Below are 12,923 nucleotides of genomic sequence, written 5' to 3'. Positions count from 1 at the left end.
TGTGTGTGTGTGTGTGTTCCAGCATAACTCTGGAATGTCTTGAGCAATTTCAACCAAACTTGGTACACAGATGACTTACTCTCTGGAAACAAATACTGTGGGGGTAAGATACCCCTAACACTCCTTGGGATGTGTGTTCTGTTAAGATACAATCTGTTGTGCCTTAAAATAGCTTCTACTGTACTGCCGTGAAATGACTTCTACTGTACAGCACAGTGAAGTTAACATGGTAATGGCTTCACAGTACTCCACAAGGGCTCCCTCTAGTAAGGGGGAAAATCCAACATTAGAAATTACGTTTGGTCTGGACATTATCCCCCTATAAATAAATATGTGGGCAATGCCAGGTTATCAGTGTGTGTGTGTGTGTAAATAATGCATTGTCCTTCATATATATACCACCACCCAGGCCGTTACAACACAAAACAACAATGGACACACAGCCAGCACCAATCAGCACCAATCTACCAATCATGATACATCCACACAACCAATCAATCCACTTACAGAAACAAAGCGAGCACTCCACCACCCTCCCCAAGATTTATAGAAAGACGGCATCTCCGACCACGCTTTAAGCCGAAAACATCAGCTTGAAGATGGCAAGTGAGATCTCGCCGAAACGTTGCCAAGACAATCTCAATCTTACATGGGAAAATACCCGAATACAACAAGACCAGTATACATATTTGTTTTCGTAGATTTTCACGGGTGTAGGTATGCTGGTCTTGTTGTATTCAGGTCTTTTCCCGTGTAAGATTGAGATTCTCTTGGCAACGTTTCGGCGAGGTCTCACTCGCTATCCTCAGGCTGGTGTTTTCGGCTTAAAGCGTGGTCGGAGATGCCGTCTTTAAGTCAACAACACCAGCTTGAAGATGGCGAGTGAGACCACGCCGAAATGTTGGCAAAACAATCTCAATCTTACACAGGAAAAGACCCGAATACAACAAGATGAACATCTCTCTCTCTCTCCCTCTTTCTCTCTCTCTTATCTATCTATCTATCTATCTATCTATCTATCTATCTATCTATCTATCTATCTATCTATCTATCTATCTATCTATCTATCTATCTACATACACATACATACATACATACATACATACATACATACATACATACATACATACATACATACATACATACCAGGGGTGGGTTTCTCGCCCCGTTCCAACCGGTTCGGTTGGAACGGGGCCGGCGGCGTCCTCGTGCACGCGTGCAGTGCACGCATGTGTACTAGCACCTGTGCGATGCTCCAGCTGCTCCTGGAGGATCGCGCAGGTGCTGTATGCGTTCTGCGCATGCGTGGAAGCGCAGAACTCGTCAAAACCGGGTAAGAAACGCGGGCGGGCGGGTGGATCCTTCGGCGTTCCTGGAAGTTACTTACTTCCGGGTTCGCCGACCAACTGGTTCGCAGGGACCGCCGCGAACCGCCTGAAACCCACCCGATACATACATACATACAAAGGACAATGCGTTATTATTTGTTACGTATATCTGTATTTATATACCTTTATTTCTAGAGATATCAAGATTGTCAATTTGTCTTACAACCCTAGAGATAAATTCTCCTCCTACAGTCATCCAGTAAAGTATATAAAGTTGAAATCAGAAACCAGATCTTCTTGGGCTTCATGTGATTATTGTTTGAACCATAATCCAAGAAAAGAAAACATAGAAACTACCATCCTTGGAAAACATCAAAAATCCACCACAGCCCTCTGGGGAAACACCTGGATTTGAAAACATCCACCATGCCATAACCAACATGATTCCACACTGCACTCTATATAACCTTAATGTTTTTGACTTTTACCATTTCGGGGAAAGGAAGTTTAACTCCAGTCCTCCCTTAACAACGACCCGTCACTTAGTGACTCTTCAAAGTTTTAACTGTTTTCCTCAGAGTTGTTTTATTTATTTATTTAGAAAATTTACATAACTTTGTTTAAATTTCCTCAGTTATTTATTTTATTTCTTTCTTTATTTTAGGATATTTATATTTAAATTTATACATTTTAATAATTCCTCATAGTTATTTATTTAGAACATGAATATAAATTTGATTAAATCTCATTTACTTATTTATTTTAGAATATGTCTATGTTTAAATTTATATTTAAATTTATAAATTTAATTCCTCAGTTATTGATTTAGAACATTTATATACATCTGCTTAAATCTCATTTTTCATTTTAGAATATTTCTGTTTAAATTTATATTTAAATTTATACATTTTAATAACTCCTCAGTTATTGATTTAGAACATTTATATACATTTGCTTAAATCCCACTTATTTATTTTAGAATATTTCTATGTTTAAAATTTATATTTAAATTTATACATTTTAATAACTCCTCAGTTCTTTATTTAGAACTTGAATATAAATTTGCTTAAATCTCGTTTACTTATTTATTTTAGAATATTTCTATGTTTAAATTTATATTTAAATGTATAAATTTAATTCCTCGGAGTTATTGATTTAGAACATTTATATAACTTTGCTTAAATCTCCTCACTTATTTATTTTAGAATATTTTCATGTTTAAATTTATATTTTAAATTTATACATTTTAATAACTCCTCAGTTCTTTATTTAGAACATGAATATAAATTTGCTTAAATCTCCTCAGCTATTTATTTTAGATTCCTATAAGTTTAAATTTACATTTAAATTTATAAATTTAAATAACTCCTCAGAGTTATTGATTCAGTTAGCATATTTCTATCAGTTTAAATTTATGTCGCCGTTTACTCATATACGGTGACTCAAGGCGGCTTACAAGAAGACGTAAGAGCACAACATAACATAAATAAAAATAATTTAAAAAGTATTATAAAATAAATAAAATAATAACCTCCCCACCCCGGCAACAACACACATTCATTTGTGTTTAATGAGCTTTTTAATGGGCTCCATCTCGCTCTGGGTAATTAAAATCTGGTTCCAGAGTTCTGACAGTGATGAACACAACACAAATACTCGTCGCGTAATCAGATTTTGGATCCTTGGAAACTGACTCACATTTATGGCCATTTGTGTGTCCTGTTGCCCTGTGACCACAATTTTTGGCATTTTTTAAGACCGGTTTCCGGCACGAACGTCCGGCAAAAGAACTTCCACTGAAGAAAATGGATTCGTTTAAAAACTGTGGTGTTTGTGTAACGACTGCAGATTTCACTTAAGGACGGCAGTATTTTTAATGACCACCTGGGAGAGGGGGGAGTTGCAAAACTATGTGGTGACCTGCTTAATGACCTTCATGACTTACAACTGAGATTTCTGGGTCATTGTCAGTCGTAAGTTGAGGACTACAAGGCAGAGATCTGAATCCAAGTCTCTCTGATGCTTTATTTTGAGGAGGACAACACAATCCATTATATGAGTAGCCGCAGGTGGCCTGGAGATAAAGACGCTCGCCTCCCACTCGGAAGGTTGAAAGTTCAATCCTAGGCAGCGATATAGGAGATAAAGACACTCGCCTCCCACTCGGAAGGTTGAAAGTTCAATCCTAGGCAGCGATATAGGTTTCTCTATCAGGGCGCAAAGAGAAAAATATCTGCTGCAAACTCTGCATAGGCATCAGGAAGGGGATCCGGCCAGTAAATGCTCAGCTCTATTCAGTCACCCCAATCCCAAAGCAAGATATTACACAGTTGTAAAAAGGGGAGGGGGGGAGCTACAATCCGTTATATGAGTCCCCAAAGTGGCACCATTGCTCAGAGCAGAGCTGCGGAACGTGGCTTGCTTCTCCAGCTGGGCCCAGCAATTGCACGGGTGCTTCGGCAATGCACGCACATCTGCACACAGACGCCCACCTCTGCAAAAGGTCAGACGATGAGCCAGAAAAGGGGGTCTTCCACGCACAGACACAAGTGTGGCAAGAACACAGTCTTCCTTCTTTATCTCTCGCCTGTTCTCTCTATCCGACTGGCAGCGGGAAAGAGGGAAACAATGAAGGACTTATGCTACACAACTTGCAGTTTCACACAATAAAGCACAAGCTGTCTCTGCAGCTTACGGCATGGCAGGCATACCAATGAATTAAATTCTCAGTTTGTACATGCACCCTATTGTAACTTTTAATGCTGAGCTCAAGCCTGGGAGGGAGGGAGGGAGGCATTATGTCTACTATCGAGTCCTTACCAAGGACCCAGGATAGTTAAATCTGGATGTTTGATGGTGGTTACAGATATCATCACAGGACGGAAGCCGTTCCAGGTAATTGCCTTCTGCAATTGACTGGTGGCAAATCTGTCAATGCCAATTATTATTGTTGTTGTTATGGTTGTTATACAGAAAGACAGAATAACAGAGATGGAAGGGACCGTGGAGGTCTTCTAGTCCAACCCCTGCCCAAGCAGGAAACCCTATGGCAGTGGTGGCAAACCATTTTTTTCCTCAAGCGCTGACACGCATAATCTAATGCCTTCCCACAGCCCCCCCTGCGCATTCACACATGCATCCCCACCCCCACCCCCTGCGCATGTGCCCGCAACTCCCATTTTGGTGCTAGCAGGCCTCCCTGAAGCCTCCTGGGACCAAAAATTGGGACACGGGATATGCGCGCACGTCTCCCAGCAGAGACTCGAACATCTGTTGTCTGGCGGGAGGTGCACGCACACACAGGTGAAACTCGAAAAATTAGAATATCGTGCAAAAAGTTCATTTATTTCAGTAATGCAACTTAAAAGGTGAAACTAATATATGAGATAAGACTCATTGCATGCAAAGCAAGATAGTTCAAGCCGTGATTTGTCATAATTGTGATGATTATGGCGTACAGCTCATGAAAACCCCAAATCCACCATCTTAGAATAAGAGAATATTACATGCAATCAATAAAACAAGGATTGTACATAGAACAATATCGGACCTCTGAAAAGTTTAAGCATGCATATATACTCAGTACTTGGTTTGGGCCCCTTTTGCAGCAATTACTGCCTCAATGCGGCGTGGCATGGAAGCTATCAGCCTGTGGCACTGCTGAGGTGTTATGGAAGACCAGGATGCTTCAATAGCGGCCTTCAGCTCTTCTGCATTGTTTGGTCTCATATCTCTCATCTTTCTCTTGGCAATGCCCCATAGATTCTCTATGGGGTTCAGGTCAGGCGAGTTTGCTGGCCAATCAAGCACAGTAATCCCACAGTCATTGAACCAGGTTTTGGTGCTTTTGGCAGTGTGGGCAGCTGGAAAATGAAGTCAGCATCCCCAAAAAGCTCGTCTGCGGAAGGAAGCATGAAGTGCTCCAAAATCTCCTGGTAGACGGCTGCGTTGACCCTGGTCTTAATGAAGCACAGTGGTCCAAAGTCCTCTTTTCTGATGAGAGCAACTTTTGCCAAAAGCACTAAAACCTGGTTCAATGACCGTGGGATTACTGTGCTTGATTGGCCTCTCCATTCTTCCTCCATACTCTGGGTCCTTGGTTTCCAAATGAGATGCAAAAGTTGCTTCATTAAGATGATTAGGGGACTGGAGACTAAAACATATGAAGAACGGTTGCAGAAACTGGGTATGTCTAATTTAATGAAAAGAAGGACTAGGGGAGACATGATAGCAGTGTTCCAATATCTCAGGGGCTGCCACAAAGAAGAGGGAGTCAAACTATTCTCCAAGGCACCTGAGGGTAGAACAAGAAGCAATGGGTGGAAACTAATCAAGGAGAGAAGCAACTTAGAATGGAGGAGAAATTTCCTGACAGTGAGAACAATTAATCAGTGGAACAGAAGTTGCCTCCAGAAGTTGTGAATGCCCCAACAGTGCAAGTCTGTAAGGTGTTGGATAGCCATTTGTCTGAAACCGTATAAGGTTTCCTGCCTAGGCAGGGGGTTGGACTAGAACAGTGGTCCCCAACCTTTTTATCGCCGCCGACCAGTCAGCCTTTGATAATTTTACCGTGGCCTGCTGAGCGCGCGCAGGGGTGGGGGGGCGTTGTTCGCGATGACACATTGATTGTTTATATATCAGATTGTTTTGATTAAAGGCGCAGGAACACCGGGGAGACGTCTTCTGAGCGAGGCGTTTTCTGTAGAGCCGCAGGGAGACTGGGGAGACGTCTGCAGGGTCGCAGGTACACGTCAGCTTTGGGCCACACGTGCGTACCTGCGCGGGGCTCTCTTCCCTGGAGCCTTTGCGCACGGCCCAGGAGCTTTTGCGCACGGCCCAGGAGCCTTTGCGCTGCAGCGATCATGTCCCCCGGCCGCTGCAGCGATCATGTCCCCCGGCCGCTGCAGCGATCATGTCTCCCGGCCGCTGCAGCGATCATGGCCCCCAGCCATTAATGTCTAAACTGCTGCAAGATATACTTAAATATTGATAAAATGTGAGGGGGTGTACTCACTTCTGTGATATCTATCCATCCATGTCTGTCTCTGTCTCTGTCTCTGTCTCTCTCTCTCTCTGTGTATGTATGTGTGTATGCGTGTATGTGCATATATCCTCTATCTATCTATCATCTATCTATCTATCTATCTATTTATCTATTTATCTATTTATCTATTTATCTATTTATCTATTTATCTATTTATCCATCCATCCATCCATCCATCCATCCATCCATCCCTCTCTATCTATCAATCACCTATCCACCATCTATCTATCTATTCTAGCTGGCTGGGCAATTTGGGGAGTTGAAGTCCAAAAGTGTTAAAGTTGCTGAGATTGAGAAATGAGGACGAAACAAAAGGGAAGAGAATGAAACAAGGTCGTAGAGAGAGATTGCAAAATGAAAGGGCAACTTCTCTTTTTATTTCCTTCCACCCCCACCACCCCCACCACCCCCACCGTGCCTCTCTGGCAATTGGCTGCCCAGGAGGTGGGAAGGGGAAGATGTTTCACAGACAGCTGCCACCCGCCCATCTCTCTCTCTCTCTCTCTCTCTCTCTCTCTCCGCCTCCCCATCTGACCTCGGCTGCTCCACGGCGGAGACCCCAGAAGGCAAGCAAAAAAAAAAAAAAAGGGGCTCAGGAGTGAGGGAAGAAAACAAACCCCATCACGTTCCTATCTGTGAAAGCTCCCCGCTCCCTTCCTGGGCAGCCAATTGCCAGAGAGGCAGTGTGTGTACATGTGTGTGTGTGGGGGGGGGGGGTTGGCAGCCCGCGGCGCGCCTAGTCCGCTGTGGAACGCGCTGCCATCCGCCCAGCGCTTGCTCTCTCTCTCTCTCTCTCTCTCTCTCCCCCCCCTCCAATCTCCCGCTTCTGCTTCGACTGGCCAGCAACTTGTCCCCACTTGCCCGGGGACTGGCCTCTGATTGGCTGGCAGGGAGAAAGCCTCGCCAGGGAAGGAGGCGAGGACTCCGCGGTGACGTCATGGGGACGGCGCCCCCAGGTAGCGGCGAACCGAACACGCTCCGTCTCCACGGGCTACCAAGGCGGCCGGGCGGGCAGCCGGGGTGGGAGTGGGGTTTGGACCGGAGAGGCGGCTCTCGGGTTCGAGTCCCGGGGTTGATCTCAGGCTGCGCGTGTGGGTGAAGAGGCAGCAGGGATCATGGCCCCCGGCCGCTGCGCGGCCCGGTTCCAGGTACTCCACGGCCCGGCACCAGTCCGCAGACCGGGGGTTGGGGACCACTGGACTAGAAGACCTCCAAAGTCCCTTCTAACTCTGCTATTGTATTGTATTGTATTGTATTGTATTGTATTGTACTGTATTCTCCCCTAAAAGGGAGGCAGAAACTTAGCCAATGGGCCCTTAAGGCCTGGGCCAATCTATTCTACATAACAAAGCTCTACCTCCTTCAGCCAGAGCCATAGGAGGAATTGCCCAAACCCCTTTCAATAAATCATCACCCAGCAAAAGTCAACCAAGCTCGGGACTCAGGACGGCCTACAGAGTTGCTTCTGCAGGGCCACACGGGAGCCTGACAACCAAACAGAATACAAGGTCAAATTCAAAAGCCCAGAGAGGGTATAACACCCAGGCACTCTCAGCATCTTGTCCCCCTTTTTTTCCTTCTTCACCCAACGTACTTCAAGCCATGTGGTCCTGTCCGCCATTAAAACCATCTTTCCAAGCAGCCCTCCATGTTCCCAGTGTCTTTTTCCCCAGATGGACATCTCTTCCAACAGATTTTAGAACAATGTGCAACATTATAAAAGCCCTCTGAGCATACCTGGAGTATTTTCTCCCTTTCACTGAGTACTGTAGGGGCAACTCCTTGAAAGAGTTTCCCAGTTTGGTTTTGACCTGCTGCCTCCCCCCCCCCTTTTGAAATGAAACTGGCCCGGGCTTCAGAAATGCCAGCTGGTTCCGCCTAAGGCTTGGGCGGTGGAAATAGCAGCAGCCTCAAAAGGATGCTTCCCGCATTTTTATTTTTATTTAGCAAGGGAGAAAAGTCACTGTCTCTTTGGGAAGGAGAATCACAGACATCCTAGCAACAGGAAAAAAATAATTTGTTAAGCAGTGCTTAAACTCATTGATTGAAGCCCAGGGACCCAGCTCCAAGCTAGCTGGCCTCCCTTTCTTTGCCTTTAAACTGTTTGGGGGGGCCTAGCTTTTGTGAAGTTTTATTTAGCCCATGCCAGTCCTCCAGCACAGGCCTCTTCTTGGCACTTTGTAGAAGCTGGCAGAGGAAAAAGCCCAGCTGCATTTCAATCTGTCTTCTTACCAGCCTGCAAGAGGCAAGGCAAGAGTAATCCTCAAATCTTAACACCCAGCATTAACGGGTGAGAAATCAAATATGGGGGGGATGAAGGAAATTTCTTTGCAGAAAGCATATTCGACCCCCTTTATATAAAGCCTCAAAGCCTCTCGGGAAATCTTCCCCGATTTTTTTTCTTTTTCACAAGGATCTGGGAGTTTGACACCCATCGTAATAAATAACAATTATTATAATCGTAGCTGGTCTCACATACACAGCCAGCCAGGTGCTTATAGACTGGATTTGGCATTTTTATCTGCCTATGGAGGCCTTCCAAAGGACCTTGCTTAAGCAGCTAATGTTGTTTGATAATATTAAAGGTAATAATAGTTAGAGCCATTAATCAGTGGGACAACTTGCCTCCGGAAGCTGTGGGTGCTCCAACACTGAAGGTTTTTAAAGAAGAGACTGAACAACCATTTGTTTGAAGTAGTATAGGGTCTCCTGCTTGAGCGGGGAGTTAGACTAGAAGACCTCCGAGGGCCCCTTCCAACTCTTGTTATTCTGTATTGTCAGAGACTTGTAAGCTGCTCTGAGTAAAGCTGCCTTTTGAAATTGGCTGATGATTTTGTCAATGCCCATAGTACTGAACTGATGTTCCGGATGCTTTAGGATTGTGTATCTAGCTTATTGCTATTGGTATTTCTAAAACAGTATTTTTTTTTCCTCCCCATTTTTATAAATTTCTCAAGGCAGTGGATATAGCCCATACTACTTCTTCCTCCTATTTTCCCCACAGCAACAACAACCCTGTGAGGTGGGTCTAGCTGAGAAGGAGAGGGCCAAAGTTACCCAGATGGCTTCCATATTTAGAGCAGGATTAGAAGTCACAGCTTCCTGTTTTTCTTTCCTAGTGCCTTAACCACAAAATCAAACTAGCTCTCTTTCATATCTATTTATATTGAGAATGTGTGTGTGTGTGTGTGTGTGTGTGTGTGTATAGCATGTATTGTGTGTATTATGTGGCTGGTGTGCTCCCAATTAAAAAAATGTCCAAAAAAAGCTGTGTCGATTTCATTGTTGTAGCTAGCTTTCTTTTGCCACAAATCTTACTACTTCTATTAGCTCAGTGGTTCAGACGCTGAGCTTATTAATCAGAAAATGCAAGCAGAAAAATAGGAACCACCTATGGTGGGAAGGTAAATAGTGTTCCGTGCCCCTTCGGCGTTTAGTCATGCTGGCCACATGACCACGGAGACGTCTTCGGATAGCGCTGGCTCTTCGGCTTTGAAACGGAGATGAGCAACGCCCCCTAGAGTTGGGAACGACTAGCAGATATGTGCGAGGGGAACGTTTACCTTTAACTTTAGATTTTGTTCTTATTTCTCCAGTCCTTTCTCTTCTATAATACCTTCTCTAAGTATTGCTACATCCGCTCTCCAGGTTTTTTTGTGTTATGCAACAGATGTTTTGTCTGTCTGAATTTTAGACTCCAGGAGCACTTTCGCTTGTTCATTTTCTATCACTTTATCTCCATTATCATGGACAGGTTTTAACAGCCCCCCTCTCCCATTCCCAAAGACCATTTAAAATGCTTGTTATGGTTTATTTTCTGCTCTTCCCTCTTCCCCTCCCCATCACAATGATTATCACGACTTATATGTACACTGAGAGCTGAGACCAAAGACAAATTCCTTCTGTGTCCAATCATACTTGGCCAATAAAGAATTCTATTATTTTATTCCATTTAGCATATCGCCCTCCTGTTGCTGTAGCTCTCCCGTTGGTTTCACTTCCTGCACCCTGGGCAGGAGTGTTTCGCCAGATGGATTAGGGATAGTTTTGTAACCGTGACTCAGGATTTAAGCACAACCAAACCACACCACACCACAACAATCCCAGAGGCCAGAACAAGCTGTGCCGCTAGGAAGGAACTAGGAAAGCAAATGTAAAAATGCCAAAAAGTGCTTTTGCTGAGCAAGGAGAAGAAGACAAAAACAGGCTTAAGTAGATTAATTCCATGCTGCCAGCCGCCCCCACAAACGGATACACAATTACACAACCAGGGGCTTAAAAAGCAACAGCCATTGATCCCGCTTTCTCCTGCCCACCAGCCTTGCTTCTTCTCATGGACAGGGACCCTCCAGTCCAGATGTTGCAAGGGAATCTGGTGCTTCCTCCTCCTCCCCTCCCCCTTTCGGGAAGACCCCTCCCCAGGAAAGCCCAAAGAGGCGGGGCAGCCCCCTCCCACCTCCCTCTCCTGCCTTCCCCCCACCTCCCCTAGGAAAGCCAACCCCGACTTACGACGGCTCAAGGTCTTCTTCCATGGCTCCTCAAGAAGGAACGCATCGCAACAGCTGGGCGGGGGAAGGCGGGGTCGTTCAGAACGGGGGCGTGCCCAGCTTCTGGCAGGGGCGGGGCTTACATTTTATGAATGGGTTGGGCGGGGGCAAAAAAAAGAAGGAGGAGGCGGTTGGGGAACGTTCCTGCTGGGTTTTGAATTGGAGGGAAGGGCCGGGGGGCGGGAGGGAAGCTCCAAAAGAGAGCGCGGCAGCCCTCCCTGGTGCTCCCTCCTGCCTGGGGTGGGTAGGTGGGCGATCAGGTGGTGGGAAGCTGAGTGGGGGAGAGGAGGAGGAAAGGAGGGAGGCGTCACAAAGAGGGGAGGAGCCTGGGGGCGCTTGATTGACAGGACGGGGCAGTGGGCTGATCCAATGACAGCTGCTATTGCAGCCAGCCTCGCCCAGCTGGAAGAGGTGGGGGTCTTGCATGGCAGAAGGTGCTGGCTGCAAGAGGCAGATTTTCCCCCAGCGGATGATAGTCTCTCTCTCTCTCTTTTTTCCTGCTCCCCACCCCACTTAACGGCATTGTTTCTTTTTTTTAATTGAAAATTTTAAAAAAGATTTTACAAATATTTACCTCCCTCCCCCAACCGAGCCCATCTCCCCCCCCACTTCCCCTCCCCCCCCCCGACTTCCCAGAGCAAATACAGGGTATAAATCTTTTAACAATCATATTCTAAAATAAAAATAACTTGGCTTCATCTTTCATTTGTGCTTTAACTCCTCTTTTGTTAAGCTAACTATAAACAAATTAAATCATGCCTTGCTTTTTCAATCATAAGCTCTCTGGAATTTTTTTAGTCCCGTATTTATTTTGAATATAGTCAATCCATCTTCTCCACTCGAGTTTATATTTCTCATCTGAATGAATGACGGCATTGTTTCAAACGAGGAGGGGTCCTTCAATTCAGAGGGGGGGGGGTTGCAAAGGCAACTGCAAAGGACCGAACTCATTCATGCAAGCTGATAGATTGCAATGCATGCATTGGCATTATCTGGGCTGCAAGGTCTGGAAGTGCCGATGGCACCAAACTTTGCAAAAACATCGCAGGCTACTGAGCTTTGCAGACCAAATCCTAGTTCCAATATTTGAGGGGCTGCCTCAGAGAGGTGGGGGGGGTCATCCTATTTTCCAAGGCACCTGAAGCCCAGAGGAGGAATAATGCATGGAAACTGATCAAGGAGAGATTCAACCTAGAAATAAGGATATATATATTTTTTGACAGGGAAAGCAAACAACAACCCCATGCTTTCAAGAAGAGACTGGGCTACTATCTGTCAGAAATGTTGTAGGGTCTCTGTTGGACTAGGTGATCTTCCAACTCTGTTAATCTGAATCTTGGCACCCTATGTGCCTTTTATTACCTACAGGTAATAACTGGGACTTCGTTTTTCCTTGAAGACGATTTGCTTCTCATCCAAGAAGCTTCCAAGAAGTTATGGATGGATGGATGAATCAGAGAGGATGGAGGAGAGAGGATGGTTGGATGGGAGAAAGGAAGATCAGGGAGAATGGAGGGAGGATCAGAGAAAGCTGGGTGGATCAGAGAAAAATTGAATGATTATCTACGTGAGCATACAGTTAATGCTACTTAATGCTATTGTTTTTATTATGTCATCAAGTATGAATTAGGTAACAAATATAAGTATAGACATGATTATGAATACATGCAATGGATACGAATAAAAATGAACATTAGGACAGGGACGGTAGGCACCCTGGTGGGCTTATGCACGCCTCTTAAACACCTCTTAGGAATGGGGTGAGGTCAACAGTAGACAGTCTAAGCTCTAAGGTTAAAGTTTTGGGGATTTGGGGAAGAAATCAGAGTCAGGTAGTGCATTCCAGGTGTTGACCACTCTGTGGCTGAAGTCGTACTTTCTGCAATTGAGTTTGGAGTGGTTTACCTTAAGTTTGTATCTATTGTTTGCCATGTATTATTGAGGTTGAAGCTGAAGTTGTCATTGACAGGACATTTAGTTATGGATGAATCAAAGAGAATGGAG

The 12,923-nt window shown here is 45.0% G+C and overlaps 1 protein-coding gene across 3 annotated transcripts in view; it reads right to left on the bottom strand.

Annotated features, from left to right (window-relative positions):
- ABHD4 (abhydrolase domain containing 4, N-acyl phospholipase B) overlaps positions 1 to 11,080 on the bottom strand; it is a 28,954-nt gene extending 17,874 nt beyond the window's left edge. Inside the window, exons 1-2 of one of the 3 annotated variants that reach the window (XM_087714202.1) lie at positions 10,882 to 11,080; positions 3,821 to 3,932 (exon numbers count right to left, since the gene is read on the bottom strand). Coding sequence is in view for 2 of the 3 variants with exons in the window: in XM_087714200.1 (XP_087570326.1) it covers positions 10,882 to 10,904 (23 nt within the window). In the remaining variant the exon portion in view is untranslated. The remainder of the gene's footprint in view (positions 1 to 3,820; positions 3,933 to 10,881) is intronic. The other 2 variants (XM_087714201.1, XM_087714200.1) reach the window with 2 other exon arrangements.
- Positions 11,081 to 12,923: the final 1,843 nt, after the last annotated feature.

This window comes from Thamnophis sirtalis, unplaced genomic scaffold, assembly GCF_051295495.1.
Source record: "Thamnophis sirtalis isolate CommonGarterSnake01/CBP01778 unplaced genomic scaffold, rThaSir2_p1.2 scaffold_4, whole genome shotgun sequence".
Taxonomy (NCBI): Eukaryota; Metazoa; Chordata; class Lepidosauria; order Squamata; family Natricidae; genus Thamnophis; species Thamnophis sirtalis.
The sequence above is the reverse complement of the archived record's forward strand: the minus strand, read 5'-3'. Positions and strand labels throughout refer to the sequence as shown.